The 16,651-nt window shown below is 42.9% G+C and overlaps 1 protein-coding gene across 1 annotated transcript; it reads right to left on the bottom strand.

Moving 5' to 3' along the window:
• Nucleotides 13,742-14,898, bottom strand: LOC107636301. The gene is made up of 2 exons (XM_016339821.1): nt 14,259-14,898; nt 13,742-14,187 (listed from the first exon to the last, which is right to left on the bottom strand). The coding sequence occupies exons 1-2, from the start codon at nt 14,896-14,898 to the stop codon at nt 13,742-13,744; spliced, it is 1,086 nt and encodes a 361-aa protein (XP_016195307.1).

Below are 16,651 nucleotides of genomic sequence, written 5' to 3'. Positions count from 1 at the left end.
CCGTCACTGCTTCTTCGCTCCTTGCCATGGGTCATCGTTGCTCCACTCCTCGCCATGGGTCTTGCTACTCCCTCCTCGCCGTTTTGGCTATCGCCCCTTCTCTTCTTCTCTGATTTTAGGTAACTCAGTCTCACACTCTCCGAGCTCATTCTGTCTTCGCCATTCATCTTTTTTCCAACTAATTTTGAAGATTCTGAGCTGAGTCTCTATTCTGAGTTTGAAATTGGATTATTTATTTGATTTGTTGAATGTTAAACCAAACCTGCTAGAATTATTGAAGACAAACTATTTGCGGTCTATCACAGTAAACTATACTTATAATTCAATGGAATAGGGCTTATGGAATGCCAGAAATTTGGTGGAGTCAATGGAATTTGTTTCCGAAATTCTGTTCAAATCAGCCACAACAGTGACACTACAGAGGGAATGGGATTTTCTTGTATATAGTTCTCACTCTTACCCTAAATTGATAATAATTATTTCGCAAATGTTATTTCCTCAATTACTTACTTGAATGTTAAATTGATTCTGAATTTAATTTTAGGTAACTCTGTCTCACACTCTTTGAGCTCATTCAATTACTTTTGTTGTTGATGTATTTTTAGATTAGTTTGGATTCTGAAATGAGAACATGTTGATTAAACTAATTGATTAGAATTCCAAAAAAAATATGATTATATACTTTGGCATTCCTATATTGGGCGAATTTAGGAATTTGTAATTGAATTGAATTTTGTTGTGTTACAATTATATTTGAAATTTTGTCTTATATTTTGTAATTGAGTTTTGTAATTAAATAGAATTGAATTTTGTCTTATATTTAAAATTTGTAATTGAATTAAAATTAGTTTAAAAATATTGAATTTAAATATTTAATAATTTTAATGTATATTTAATTAAACTGGTTCGATTCCAGTCCAATTCTGGTTAGACCATTGAACCAGTCACTTGATCGGTTCATTGACTGGTTCAGTTCTCGCAACCTTGATTAATAATAACAAAAAGCATAATATTATTACCAACATTAATGTTAATAATGCAATTTAATAAAATAATAAAAGGTTTAAAAGGTATCTAAAAAATAATTAATCGAACAACTTAATGTTAAACAAATTTTAATTACTAAATTAGTCTATCTTATTTTATTTTAGGATTGATTATTAGGATAAAAAAAATATTAAATCATAATGTTAATAATATAAATAACATTATTTATCTTTTAGCTATTATTATTATTGTTGTTGTTACGAATTTTGTTATCTGTACTGTTATTAATATTTATGATTAATATTAATATTATAACTACTAGTAATAATTATATTTAATTGTTATTATTGCTGAGAATATAATTAGTAGTGCTAGTAGTTGTAACCGGCTCAATGCATTTCATTTAAAAATATTTTTGTTACAAAAAAATCTTAAGCCCATTTATAAAAAAGTTTTATCATACACTGTTCTAAGATTTTTTAACCCAAAGAATGTCTAGCCCAATATAATATAAACGTGTCCAAGTGATGGTTAATGACATCATTTTTAATTAATTTAATCAATCTCTCTCAAAAGTCACACCACCATTCACAAATTTCTACTAATATTTGTATAGCTGTCATTTAATGATTCACAAAAGTTATTCTTTTGAACGAATCCTTGTCAATCAGATGTTCTTCCAACATAAATTTACATATATAAATTTATTTCTGCATCTATATCGAAAAATTGGCCTTAGTTTTTTCTTTTTAACGTAGAAGTCTAAAAAAAATAATAAATTTTCATTCTTTCCTTATCTCTCTCCTTGTTCTGTTTCTCTTGCTGGGCATTTTCTTCTTCTATTTTATTTTATTTCAATTATTAAAAAAAATAGAAATTACTCTTCTACATTTTTTATATCAAGATTTAGAGACGCATTAGTTCCTACATAATTCAGGCATATATTTGATCGCAATAGCTTTTCTCTTGAGTAAAGTTTAAAGCATTTGTTAAATTAGTACTCTTAAAATAGAATATGAGTAGATATCAGAGAGTCTATATTGAGAAATTTAGTGTATTATAGACATATGTATTGGCTCTAATAAATTCTTTTGCGTTGACCAATTTGGATACTCCTCTAGTGTAGGAATCCTAGGTATTTTAAACTGGGATCAAGCTTTTAAAAAAGAGAAAATTAGTAAAATGAGACATTGAAATTTAATTACCATTATATCACTATAGTGATTCTAAATTGGGATTTCATTTAAAAGTTCACTTCTCAGTGTATTTTATTTAAATAATTTTTCTAAGTTTGAAATAAATATTATATTAGCCAGATTCTCTTTATAAAATATCATCAGTTACTAATATTTAAAGTAGAAATTCAGTTCCAATCAACTTCACGTGAAGTTGATAACTGAAAACCATTAGATGATTTGACTGATTTGATTAAATTTTTATCTAACAACTTTTAACTATCAATTTCATGTGCAGTTGAATACACCCGAATTTTTACCAATATTTAAAGTATTTTCATTAGAGAACCAGTTCATTAAAATGCTTTGACCTGCATTGCTTGCATTGCTTAGCAATAATGTTATACGATAAATAAAATTTATTATTTTAGTTAACATTTAGTTAACAAAAATATTTATATATTAAATTTTAAATTTTAATGTTATAAAAATAAAACACTAAACTAAAATATTAGCTAATATTAATAAAATATGTTAGTCTTCTAATATTCTCATTATTTGTTTATTTATCTGGTTTCGCTTGACTTGTTATATTTGTTATAAATAAATAATACTTGGAACAATGTGCTTGTAATTTTTTTGAAGCTATGATTTGGCTTCCTAATAAGGCCTACAATTTCATGATATTGATGAGTTTTAGTTCTTTGTTCTAACAAAAATTTATGATTTGGCATTTTAACCAGAAGAACGATGATATTGGTTTATGATGAAGCTGAATAGGAATGCTTTGCTTGTAAAAAAGAACGGGGAACGCTAGGGGGATAATGACTTTGTTGAACAATATAAACAACCACTAATCAAATAAAAACAATCACCAATCAAATAAAAACACACTGCACCTCCAAATTAACCTTCTAAATTTTAATATTAAAATAACCATCTGTACACTAGTAAAATGAACATCCGATATATCTATTATTTACATTGTTTAATATTTTCATTGTTTACCTATACTTTTTCAAAAAGAACTATAGTTATATGCAGAATTCTATAGATTTTGGAATATTTTGGCTAGGCTATATAACTTAGTTTTTGGAGTCTTATTGAGATGAGATTTGCTTCGTTAAAAATTATAATTCGTCTAATTTTATATATTTGAAGAGCGAAATTTATAGGATTTTGTGAAAATTTTTATAGATTGAACATCACTAGAGAGCTTGACAATGTATACAATGAATTTTAAATTTAGTCCAATACAAGAAAAAAATTTAAAATTAATTATCCCAATCCTAATTTAGCAATGAAATTTACCTGAATATCTTCTTCTATTCTCTTAACTTACTCAATTCTCGTTAATCATTCAATCTCTTCGGCGTTAGAAGTTTTTTCGCCGGCTATCAAACAACCATCCATGTAGTTATTAAAATAATTATTCGATTATCTAGTAAAATGACCATCTACCATTTGTTAACTATATGTTAAACTAAAACAAATAAAATAACCATCCAATTAAGAAATAAAATAACCATCTACATATACATACTTAGTAAATTGAATATCCAACATCTAAATTTGTCATTCTTCAAGCCACTTGAAGCGAAGTACAACGGTCAACCGTGCCATTGTAGGCCTTGAATCCTTCCCACGCCGATCGGAGCTTGTTCTGAGCCTCGGTCAATCTGATGGCTCCGACCACCGTAATGTGCGGCTCGAAATGCAGACCACCGAACTCCAATCGAAGTCCCGCCATGAGGTTCCCCAACGTTGCCGCCACGTCAAGCGGTGGAATCGCCCACACCGAATACACTTGTGTCGCCATCATTCACTTAAACCAGATCCAAGAGTGTTAGTAGATGAAGATCACAACTCTTTCGGATTCAGTCCCTCTCTTAGTCAACGGACGGTAGTGAGCTTCACGGCGTTAGTTCGGAGAGATTGAAAAAATTGTCGGAGAAAAAGAAATTGCAGCACATTATTCGCAGCATAAAATGAAAGAATAGGTAAACTTTTTCATAACAAAATTCTTATGTTTTTAAAATTTAAAATGATTAGAAATTAATTAAATTAATTATTAATGATTATAATTTTAATTTTATCTATATTGTACATGTATACTAAATTTATTGTCTCCATATTTTCTCATATAGATTTTGAAAGTTGTACTGTGGCGTTGAAAAGTAAGATATGCAGGAAAATTGGCAGCAATGGACCTACGCGTAGGCAATGGCATCTCGCGTACATGATGAAATCTCGCATACGCAACGCATTGGTAGAAATTGTATCTCTGCATACACAACGAAATCTTGCCTGCAGGGGCGGAGTTAGGTACAAGGAAAGGGGGCAATGACCCCCCCTAATTTTAATTTTTTACATGTAAATTATATGTAAATTTCAGTTTAACCCCCCTTTAAAATTTTATTTTAGTCTTATTTTATTGTGTAAATATTTTTTGCCCCCCTCTAATATTTCTTCTAGCTCCGCCCCTGCTTGCCTGCATGAAAAAGAGCTGCGGCGTAAGAGATAGGCAATGAAAGAAACTTCACATATGCCAGAATTCAACGTATACGCAAAGCTTTACTGACTGACTAGCATCTTCCATACATAAAAGAAGATAACTTTGGTGAGCCCGGGACAACTCAAAACTATCACCTTGAGTTTGAGAAAGTTGTTTTTAGATAATTTAGACCCATATATAGGCCGTATATAATGATCCAAGTCAAACCCAAGGTGACATTATGATGATCATAAATGAAATACAAAAATATATTATTTATATACTAAAATCAACTATTATATATTTTATATAAATATATATATTATTTAATTTATTTTTAATATATATTTTATATTCTAATATATATTTTGTACTAATAATTAATTTTAGTAACTAATTTAGTGTACACATAAGACACATAACATGTTTGAATGAAATAATATTGATGATGATGTTATAATATAATAATACGATGACAAATGAAATGATGAGATTTGATCTGGTACTGAGATTTGTTACTTTCTTGTGATAATATTAGCATGAATATATTGATGAGGAATTACGATGTTAATACTATTGGTTGTATGTGATTTCTTTCTGATAGTAATAAGGACGGTCCTATATAAGCGCATGCAATTTTCAGGTAGGTTTTTTTAGAAAGAAAATAACAACGCACTTTCTCTCTAAGATAGAGAAGGAGGTTTTAGTTGTTTCTATTGTGAGGTGTATGATAAAAAGACTATTGTATGGTAGGTTGGGTATCGGACAGTTCGGGTTGGTACTTCAGTTGATGAGAGGGAGAATCGTCTGGTGCCAGGTCGCTGGGTTAAAAGGGGTGCAGCCGATGTCCCGAGTTCTTTGTGTGGAGAGGGGGTGTCACCTGCAAAGACACTCCGACGCTCTAGTCAGTCAAGTGTGCAGGCGAAAAGTGAGAGAATGGTATGTGACGTACCTTGGGGGAGGGGTAGGACCCTCCCCATATATACCGTGTCAGAAGTGGGTCCCGAAAGAGCAGACACACCTTCCTTGAAGTTTCCTCATACAGCTGTAGTGGAGAGCTGTCAAGGACATGTGTCCGGGTCGGTGGTGGAGCAACTCTCACCCGACCGTTTGGGTCGGGTGGTCTGTGGGTCGGGTCGGCCCGTGTGAAGTTTGGGTCAGGCAGTAACAGTGCCCCCAACGCGCCAGCAATGATCGTGAGAGCTATTGGTGGCGTGTTATGTTCTCTCGTGTGTTGTCGCTAGGTCAGCCGCTCGTGGAGAGGACGTGCCTCTTGCGCGCATGTCTGTTCGTTGTTGGGATAACCGTTCGTCGCCTCGTTCTTCGCGTTGGGCATTTAATGCTCATAATGGGTTGTTTCAAACCCTGCGAGTAAAGACTCTTTTGCCTTTGCCTTTCGCGCTTCAAGTTAGTTTTCTAATTCCCCTTCCTCCTCAGTTTTGCATTTCATTTTCTCTCCAATGCCTAACTCCTTTTCACTCTCATCTTCTTCTTTCTCAAATTTCCTATCGCGATTCCTGCAGCCTCGTGCCTTCACTCCCTCTTACTTCCTTTCGAGTTATTGCAATCAATCCTGGTAAGTATTCCTCCTTTGCTTTCGCTTTCTGTTTCATGTTCATTTTACCTTTTTGTTTTATGTTCCTGTATGCATGCTGCTCTTCCTGACTGAGCTTGTGTGTTGGATGACATTAGTGTTAGATAGGTGTATTGGGGGGGGGGTTTACCATTCCAGGGCGTTGATCTTTTAGGCTTTGTTTTAGGAGTGGTTTCGGCCATGCTTGGTTTCAGTTGTTGAATAGGCTAAATGTAGTTTCTGGGCCTTTTTCGAGCTCCCGACCTTGTAGACTAACCGAGTGGTGCCCCCACTGTAGGTATGCCTCGCATCGTCTCACGAGCTTCCACCTCCAACACGGGTTATGACTCGTACGCTTGGGTGACCTCCGACGTGAAAGAGTCCCGAACCAGATGGGCGTGGAGGAGCTTACCGAGTTCTGCTAAGCCGAGTACTTGTGCGGCGGGACTGACGAGGAGGCCAACTACGACGTTTTCGTTTCCGCCCCCAACGAACGGTTATACGAACTCAACTTTCATTCTCCCCGGGTTGCCGATTGGATTTGGTTCTACAAGTCAATGTTCACCCAAGTGGGGGTTTGTATTCCCTTTTTTTCTTTTCAAATGGCACTACTTAACCGGATCTCCGTGGCGCCGTCGCAGCTGCATCCGAACAGTTGGGCTTCCATCCGCTATTTCGAGATGGTATGTGAATATTTAGAGCTGCCGGTGTCCGTCGATGTTTTCCTTTATTTCTTCAACCTTACGAATCCTTCCAAAGAAGGGAAAGCGAGGAAAGGGTTCATGTCCTTCTGATCTGCCCAGGATCGGAGGATTTTTGGCTTGTTCGAGGACTCTTACCATGGGTATAAGGACAAGTATTTCAAGGTGCGTCCAGCCAAAGGTCGCCACCCCTTCTGGCTGTCGTTAGAAGGGGAACACCTCATCCCGACGTATTGGAGTTTCGGGGCGGGGTCCAATACCTTTATTAAGGTGACTTACAAGGGGATGTCCGCTGTGGACAAAAAGATTGCCGACGTGTTGTTGCCCGTTTTTGGGAGAAACCATGTGAATCCTCACCTTCTGATGGGTGACCGGGAGGTCGCCAGAAGTTATATTTGTGAGTGGCTCTAACTTGTATTCCTTGCATTACAGTTGCTTTGATTGGTTATGCCGATTTAACGACTAAGTCATTTATTTATTTATTGCAATGCGAATGTCTACCAAGGTGACAGGCCTTGAGAGTCTGTTCAAGACTTTTTTGGAGGAAAGCGATAAAGAGAAGGCTGACGGGAAGCCGGAGGCCCCTCCCGAGAATAAGGATGATCAGGCCGTGCCTTCACCTCGTGACATCGAGATGTCGGACAAAGATTCTGATGGGGCGCGCGTCTCTCCTGTTCATGAGGAGGCGGCCAGTACTAGGGATTCGACCTCCGCCCGACAAGTCGAGGAGGATGACTTGAAGGTTATCCCCAATCCCAAGAGGCAGAAGTCGTCCTCCAGTCCTGAAGGAGTCCTTACCGTGATGGAGAGGAACTTCGACGCCGGGACCTTCATAGACTCCCAACTGCTTCCCGGCACGGAGGAACACTTCCACGGCTCCGATCTTGCGGGGCAGGCAAGGTGGATGTATCGTACTCTTCTCCACGGTGCTGCCATAGCTCGGAAGGCCGAGTTTGAGCTGTCGGGGATACAGTCGCTGCATAGGAAGCTCGAGTCTGCTGCTAAGGCCAATAATCAATTCAAGACTCAAGTTGAAACACTTCGAGAGCAGCTGTCCAAGGTGGAGGAGAAGCTTAAGGCTGCCGAGGAGAAGACCGCGTCTGCCGAGGAAAAATTGAAGACTTCTGATGCTACCGTCTCCCGTCTAACCGAGCGGGAGATGACTTTGGAGAGCCGACTCAATACCGCGCAATGTCGGGTGGTCGCTTTGGAGAAGGAACATGATATGGCCGTCTCATCGGCTAAGGCCGCTCAAGCTGAGGCCGAAGAGTTTAAGAAGAAGCATAAAGAGACCGTGAAGCAGGGAAGGTTTTCAAAACAATCAGAGATGGCAAGATTGTTGATATGCCGAAGAAATGATCTCTTGTTCCTTTGCATAGAGTTTGTAATTTTATTGTAGAAATTGCTGTACGGTTTGATGAACTTGTAGACTTGTGATTTTCGGATTATTTTAATAGTCGCTTGGTCGGTTTATGACTATTGTCTTTTTCCGCTTATTTGGCAGCGTATTTTATTACCGTTCTGTTGGTATTGGCTTGTCGTTCGTGTTTGTTTACCATTGTTGGTAACTTGACAAAGCCAGGTCGTGGCTTCGCCATCGCTGTAGCCGTTTGTTATGGCGTTAACTTGGTCGGTTTCTGGGGTGATCAGTCCCGGGTTACCGTGCCGTCATCCCGTTTTAACATGTATTAGAAATTTAGGGTTAAATTAAACAAGTGAACATTATTCGACAGTTGAACAAGTCCATTGCAATGATAAGTTCTTAACAAAAGTAAATTATCTGGAACACGGCAAATCGCCTACTCCGCGTGTTTGGGCTAAGAATAAAATCTTCTTAGGTTACCTGCATTCCAGGTTCTCGGGACTTCCTTGCTGTAACAGCCCAGACCACCCGCTAGCATGATATTGTCCGCTTTGGCACACAAGGCCTCACGGTTTGCCCTTCAATTTAGAAACCAAGAAGCCCGAGCTTTCGCCTAGACCACCAGCCCAACTCTTAACTTGGAGTGGGCAGGCCAGCAAAGAGCAATTTCAGGCCCAACCTAGCTAACCACAGCACTTGTTCCATCACCTTAAAGCCCCCACTTGGATCACAAGTTAGCGCTACCCAACTCGGCCATCCGGAGTTAAAAGTCACAGCACATTAAGACAAGTTCAAGGCTATATCAAAGAATACTTGAATCAAGAAGAACTCAAACAGAGGAAGGTAGGTGCAACAAGGATCTCAAACAAACATATGCACTTAAGATCAAACAAGAATGCATGTGGATAGAGGAATAGAGTGGAACATCAAACTACTTTTCAAGGGGATTAGCAAACAAGAACTTCAAGTTAGGATATGAAAGAACAAGTCGACTCGAACAGAATTCAAGACTCACAACTGAATAGCCTCGAGAAATAGTTTCTAACGTTCACAAAACCCGCGATTCACTTTACTTAAAACTCGTATATCATCTATGATAACTCATTAGTGCTTTCATATACATATTTCACTAGTATTAAGCCGGCCAAACTTAATATCAGGAATTATGCAATGCAAGACTAACGCATTAATCAATAGATCGTCATGTGCAGAAAGCTCTAATTCTCGTCATTCGACAAGACCTAATACATGACAAATACTCAGAGTATACAACTGAAGCATAGTCAGTCTATTCCTTAGGCTCTACAGGAAGAACTGCTCTGATACCATCTGTAACAGCCCAGACCACCCGCTAACATGATATTGTCCGCTTTGGCACACAAGGCCTCACGGTTTTGCCTTTGACGATAGGGATGATAGCCGAAGCCCCCCACACTCACTCGTCAAAATGCGTCATACTAGGGAGAGGTATCTACACCCTTATAAGGCATGCTTCGTTCCCCTCTCCAACCGATTTGGGCCTTACAATCCACCCCCTAAGGGAGTCCAGCGCCCTCGCTGGCACATCGATCTGGGTTCTGGTTCTGATACCATCTGTAACAGCCCAGACCACCCGCTAGCATGATATTGTCCGCTTTGGCACACAAGGCCTCACGGTTTTGCCTTTGACGATAGGGATGATAGCCGAAGCCCCCCACACTCACTCGTCAAAACACGTCATGCTAGGGAGAGGTATCCACACCCTTATAAGGCATGCTTCGTTCCCCTCTCCAACCGATGTGGGCCTTACACTTGCCATCGAGCCTCTCCAACTTGTAGGCACGCTTGCCAATCACTTCTTTGACTCGGTAGGGGCCTTCCCAGTTTGCCGACAGCTTACCTTCCGATGGAGTCGGTGGCCCGACGTCATTGCGCCGCAGGACTAGATCGTTTTGTTCAAATTCTCTCCTGAGTACTTTGGCGTTGTAGCGCAGGGCCATCCTTCGCTTTAGTGCTACCTCTGACAAATGGGTCATCTCCCTAGCCTCATCTACTAGGTCCTTCTCTACGGCTTCCTCCACTCCCTGCAGAAGTAATCGTGGGCTCGGCTCGCCAACCTCCACGGGTATCATAGCATCTACCCCGTACGTCAGGCGGAAAGGGGTTTCTCCTGTGGACGATTGCTCGGTCGTTCGGTAAGACCAGAGAACTGAGGCGAGTTTGTCAGCCCATGCACCCTTTTATTGTCAAGCCGCTTCTTGAGGCCAAGCATGATGACCTTGTTTGCGGCCTCAACTTCGCCGTTCGTCTGGAGATGCTCTACAAATGAGAATTTTTGCTTTATGCCCAAACCGGCGAGGAACTCCACAAACTTCTTGTCGGTGAACTGCGTCCCGTTATCAGAGATAACGACTTCTGGGATACCGAATCGGGTTATCACCTGTCTCCACATAAACTTTCGACAATTGGACGAGGATATACTGGCTAGTGGCTCGGCCTCTATCCACTTGGTGTAGTAGTCTATAGCAACAATGAGATACTTGACTTGCCCCGGACCAACTGGGAAAGGCCCCAAGAGGTCGATTCCCCACTGTGAGAAAGGTTGGGAGGACGTGAACAGGCTCAGCTCGGAAGCCGGTGCCTTATGGAAGTTGGCATTTTCCTGGCACTTGACGCATTTTCTTACGAATTCTTTGGAGTCCCTCATCATTGATAACCAGTAATAACCGGCTCTGACGAGCTTTCTTGCTAGGGCTTTGCCCCCGATGTGATGTCCACAGCACCCCTCGTGGACCTCTCTAAGCACATAGTCCGTTTGGTCGGGGTGTAGGCACTTCAACAAAGGATGACTGAGTCCCTTTCTAAACAGCTGCCCCTGTATGTCACGTATTTGGCTGCCTCCCTTCTCAATGCTTTGGCCTCCTTCTAGTCATCAGGGAGCTTGCCGTTTTCTAAGAAATCGGTTATCGGGTCCATCCAAGAGGGGTTTGTCTTTGTCAAATGGAGGGCGACTACTGGTTCTTTTACCAGACCCTGGATCAGAGACCGGTTGCCCGCCCCTGGTTTTGTGCTTGCTAACTTGGATAGGAGGTCCGCCCGTGTGTTCCTTTCTCTCGAAACGTGTTGGATCGCGACCTCCTCAAATTGTTTGCTCAACTCTTTGACCCTCTCCAGATACTTCTGTAATAGGGAGTCTCTAGCCTGGTAGGTCCCATTGACTTGTGAAGTGATGACCTGTGAGTCGCTGCATACTTCTAGCCTGGTGGCGCCGACTTCCCGTGCTAAGATTAAGCCGCCCAGAAGGGCCTCATACTTTGCCTGATTGTTTGATACTGGGAACTTGAACTTGATCGACTGTTCATATATGACTCCAGCGGGGCTCTCTAGGATGATCCCGGCACCTCCGTACGTCTGGTTAGAGTCCCCATCTACATGGAGCCTCCACCGTATGCCCGTTGCCTTGGCTGGGTCCCCTGTTACTTCTACCAAGAAATCGGCCATGGCCTGTGCCTTAATCGCATGCCTGGGCTCATATTGCAAGTCGTATTGGGACAACTCAATGGCCCAAGTCATCATTCTTCCCGCCAGGTCGGGTTTCTGGAGTATCTGGCGGATTCCCTGATCCGTCCTCACGACTACCTGATGACCTTGAAAGTACTGTCATAATCTATGGGAAGAGGTTAGGAGTGCAAGTGCCAACTTCTCTAATTTATTGTATCTCAATTCTGCCCCTTGCAGTGCTTTACTCACGAAGTAGATTAGTTGTTGAACCTTCCCTTCCTCCCGTACCAAAATCGCTGCCATCGCTTCGTCCGTTATGGCCAGGTACAGGTAAAGCGGTTCTCCGACCTTGGGCTTCCCGAGGACAGGTGGTGTTGCGAGGATCTCTTTGAAATGCTTAAATGCTTCCTCACACGTCGGGGTCCATTCAAACGCTATCCCCTTTTTCATAAGGTTGAAAAATGGTAGCGCCCTAGCAGCCGACGCTCCGAGGAAATGGGATAGGGGAGTGAGTCTTCCTGACAACCTCTGAACATCCTTGACACAGCCCAGACTTTTCATTTGGAGTATTGCTTGACACTTTTCGGGGTTGGACTCCACCCCTCTTTGGGTTATCATAAATCCTAGGAACTTCCCTGCTTCCATGGAAAAGGCACACTTGAGTGGGTTGAGCCTCATGCGGTGTTGCCGGAGGGAAGCGAACACATTTCCCAGGTCGCTTATGAGGTCCTCAGGCCGTGTGGTCTTTGCAAGGATATCATCCACATACACCTCCACCATTTTGCCTATGAGGTCACTGAATATCTTGTTCATTAGCCTTTGGTACGTGGCCCCAGCGTTCTTCAGGCCGAACGGCATTATCTTGTAGCAGTATATCTCTCCCGGCGTTATGAACGTTGTTTTCTCTTCGTCAGGCCGGTGCATCGGTATCTGATTGTAGCCAGAATAAGCATCCATAAAGCTCAGGTACTGATATCCCGCCGCTGCGTCGATGAGGGCATCAATGTTGGGTAGGGGGTAGCAGTCCTTGGGGCATGCTTTGTTGAGATCTGAGTAATCCACACACATCCTCCATTTCCCATTGTGCTTTTTCACTAGAACTACATTCGACAGCCATGTCGAGTAGTCGAGTTCTCGAATAAATCCCACTTCTAGGAGGCTGGCCATCTGCCTGGCCACCTCCTTCACTCTTTCTTGTGACATATTCCTTCTCCTCTGAGCCACTGGTTTGGCCTCCGCCTTGACAGCCAAGTGATGTGACATGAGTTGGGGGTCTATCCCCGGCATGTCGGCTGGCGTCCAAGCAAACAGGTCACCGTTAGCTCTGATAATTTCCATTAGGGGCTCCTTCAGGTCGTGTGGTAGGTTTCTGTTCACGAAGGTGAACTTTTCCTCTTTGTTGCCGACTCTGAATTTCTCTAAGTTCCCTTCCGGCTCGGGTCTGGGTTTGTCTTCGACTCTAGCGTCTAGGTCGGCAAGGAACACTCCTGATGCTTCCTTGGACTTCTTCCTTAAGGAGAGACTGGAATTGTCGCAGGCGACTGCCGTTTCCAAATCTCCTTTTATGGATCCCACGGACCTGTCATCAGCCACAAACTTCATTACCAGCATCTTTGTACTGATCACTGCCCTGAGATCGTTGATGGTCTTCCTCCCTAGGATGATGTTGTAGGCTGTGGAGTCGCGCAGAACCACGGACTCAGCCATTACCGATCTTCGCCCCCGTTCTAGTCCTACTGATATCGGCAGGGAGATTATCCCATCTGTCTTAATGAAGTGGTCGCCTAATCCTACAACACCGTGCTGGTGGGTCTTTAAGTCGGTATCCCGCAGACCCAAGGCATTGAACACATTGCGGAACATGATATTCGAGTTAGCCCCGGTGTCTATGAGGATGCGCTTGATGAGGCCGGTTCCCACTCTGGCCGTGATGACCATGGGAGGGCTTTCCGCGACTTCATCAAACCACTAGTCCTCTGGACCGAATGAGATGGGTGGTGACCTCGACCTCTTGGGGCTTTGCGCGGAAGATGAGGAAACCGCCAGAACTTTGGCATCTTTCTTGTGTGCCGACTTTGACCTTGGAGGCGCGTCTCTTGCTGTTACCACGTTCACTATGGTGAGGCCTTGTTCGTTGTCGTCCTGGTCATGACGTCGCTTTACTGCGCGGGTCTTGTCCTCTCCCTCGCGGTCGCGATCTCGTCTTCTCGGCTCCCTGATGAGATGGGAGAATTCGGCCAGTTTTCCGTCCTGGATCGCTTGTTCTAACGCATCCTTGAGGTCGAAATAGTCCTGTGTCTTATGTCCATAGCCCTTATGATAATCACAATAGAGGCTCTTGTTCCCCCCGGTTCGGTCCTTCAGAGGTCGGGGCTTCGACAAAATTCCCTTCTCGGCTATCTGCTGAAAAACTTCTATGATGGGACAGTGAGGGGGGTGTAATTGGTGAACTTCCCGACTCGAGGGAACGGCCTGGGTGTCTTGCCCGGACCGCCGTCTCTGGCGTGTCCCTTTTGTCTATCTCCGCCGCCGTGTTGCCTAGGTTGATTGTAGGAGGGCTGCCGCTTGTTGGCAGCCACGACTTGACTAACTTCTTCATCATTGATATATTCCCTGGCTACGCTTTGGATCTCCTGCATCGTCCACACCGGCTTCGTGGTGAGATGCTTTCTGAAGTCCTCATTTAGAAGTCCGTTCGTCAGACACAGACTAGCTACTGAATCGGTTAGCCCGTCGATCTCCAAGCATTCGTCGTTGAACCGGTCAATATATTTTTTGGTCGGCTCGCCGGACCTTTGTGTCACCCTGAGCAGATTGATCGGGTGCTTTGCCTTTGCGATTTTGGTAGTAAATTGGGCTAGGAAGGCATGGCTAATATCCGAAAACCTGGCCACCGAGCCCTGCGGGAGGCTGTTAAACCACCGTATTGCAGGTCCCGCGAGAGTGATCGGAAAAGCGCGACACCTTACCTTGTCACCCACTCCTTCCAGGTTCATTCTGGCCTCGAAGGCCATAAGATGTTCCTGTGAGTCTTGTGTTCCGTCGTACCTCATGTCCGTTGGCTTGTCAAAATGCTTTGGCAGCTGGACCTCGAGGATGGAACGATGGAATGGGGTTGCGCCCATTATCACGGGTCTCTGCGCTCTCCTTGGTCTTCCCTCGCCGTCTTCCCGTCGCCCGTCCTCCCGGTCGCGTCTCCTTTCTCATCTGGTGTATATGATGGGGTCGCGGCGTCTTCTTGGGCGTCCTTCCTCCCGGGCACTCTCGGGTTCAGATCGTGGGCTCGGCGTCCGCCGGGAATGACTTCTTGGAGGAGACCGGGAGTAGCTTGATTCGGGAGATCGTCGATGATGTTCCTGATCTGCCAGTTGGCGCTCTAGGTTCTGCATCCTGTGACGCAGTTCCTGCATTATCCTGGTGCTGTTGTCACCTGTTCCCCCAAAGGGGCGTCTTTCTTGAGATCATGAAGACGGCTCGGTTCGTCGTGGAGGAGACCTCGTGCGCTCCCAGGAGGAAGCTACGGAGGCTTCCCCTCTGCACTCGGCCTCGCGGCCTGTTCCTCCTGGGCCCAGTACAACGTCCATTCAGGCGTCCCCACAGACGGCGCTAAATGTACGGTAGGTCGGGTATCGGACGGTTCGGGTTGGTACTTCGGTTGATGAGAGGGGGAATCGCCTGGTGTCGGGTCGCTGGGTTGAAGGGGGTGCAGGCGAAAAGTGAGAGAATTGTATGTGACATACCTTGGGGGAGGGGTAGGGCCCTACCCATATTTACCGTGTCAGAACTGGGTCCTGAAAGAGCAGACCCACCTTCCTCGAAGTTTCCTCATACAGCTGTAATGGAGAGCTGTCAAGGACATGTGTCCGGATTGGTGATGGAGCAACTCTCACCCAACCATTTGGGTCGGGTGGTCTGTGGATCGAGTCGGCCCGTGTGATGTTTGGGCCAGGCCGTAACAACTATGTATCGCTGTAGTTAACGGATGCTATCGGATTTTACAATATAACTAATATGTAAGTTCACAGTGCATTCATCATGTGCATATGCGTGTATTGTTTAATTTTAGGTGTGTATTTGATTGTGATTCCCATAAATGTAACTATATGCTCATTATTTTTGTGTTGAATTTGTAGAAATGTTTATGTTTATCTCATGGACAAAAGTAACTAAGGTTGAGGTGATGTTGGAGTTTTTTTAAAAAAATTTAGCCAGAGATTTTGCATTAAAGAATTCAAGTGACAATATGTTAAGTGGATTTGATAAATTCTTAGATGAGTATAATATTTGGGATGAGAAGTTACGATTATTTACAAATTTATATTTCCTTGTATAGTTTTATTCATTTTCTTTAGCCAGCCTCGTTGATGGGAGGAGCCAAGCTTGGTGAAAGAGAAAAGGAGGAAAGCAGAGAAGAAAGAGAAGGGGGTCTTACTCCTTTTTAAACTAAGGAGCAAACTGAGCCAAATACACTGACTTCAGAAAACAATACTCTTATTTGATTTATGCTAATTTGAGATCTATGATTATTGTCAAACTCTCGAGTTAACTCGTAAACTCGTATGAGTTTACGAGTTTAGATATGGAATCGAGTTGACTCGGGCATAGACTCTATCTTGAGTAAACTCGGCTAGACTCGGCTAAACTCGGCCAAACTCGGACAAACTCGTGAGTCTAGGACCGAGTTAGCGAGTTTGTGTTTTTTTTCATTTTTCCTAAAAAAAGCGTCATTTTGAAACTAAAAAAACACTTTTTTTTATTTGTATTACGATAACACTCGCAAAGAATAAAAGAAAACTCACTCACAACTCACTCATCTGCGTCGTTTCTCTCAAGTCTCACTTTCTCCATGTTCTGCCGTAGTCGCCGTTCCCCGTCGAG

The sequence above is a fragment of the Arachis ipaensis genome, chromosome B04 (genome assembly GCF_000816755.2).
Source record: "Arachis ipaensis cultivar K30076 chromosome B04, Araip1.1, whole genome shotgun sequence".
Taxonomy (NCBI): domain Eukaryota; kingdom Viridiplantae; phylum Streptophyta; class Magnoliopsida; order Fabales; family Fabaceae; genus Arachis; species Arachis ipaensis.
Note: the sequence above shows the minus strand (reverse complement) of the source record. Positions and strands in the feature narration are given on the sequence as shown.

What these genes read in the sequence shown, in the direction of transcription:
- LOC107636301 (XM_016339821.1), bottom strand. Translation starts at nt 14,898, where the DNA reads ATGGGCGCAACCCCATTCCATCGTTCCATCCTCGAGGTCCAGCTGCCA. An exon ending in CGCCAGAGACGGCGGTCCGG is followed by an intron (nt 14,188 to 14,258) that starts GCAAGACACCCA and finishes GTCCCATCATAG; the next exon opens with AAGTTTTTCAGCAGATAGCC.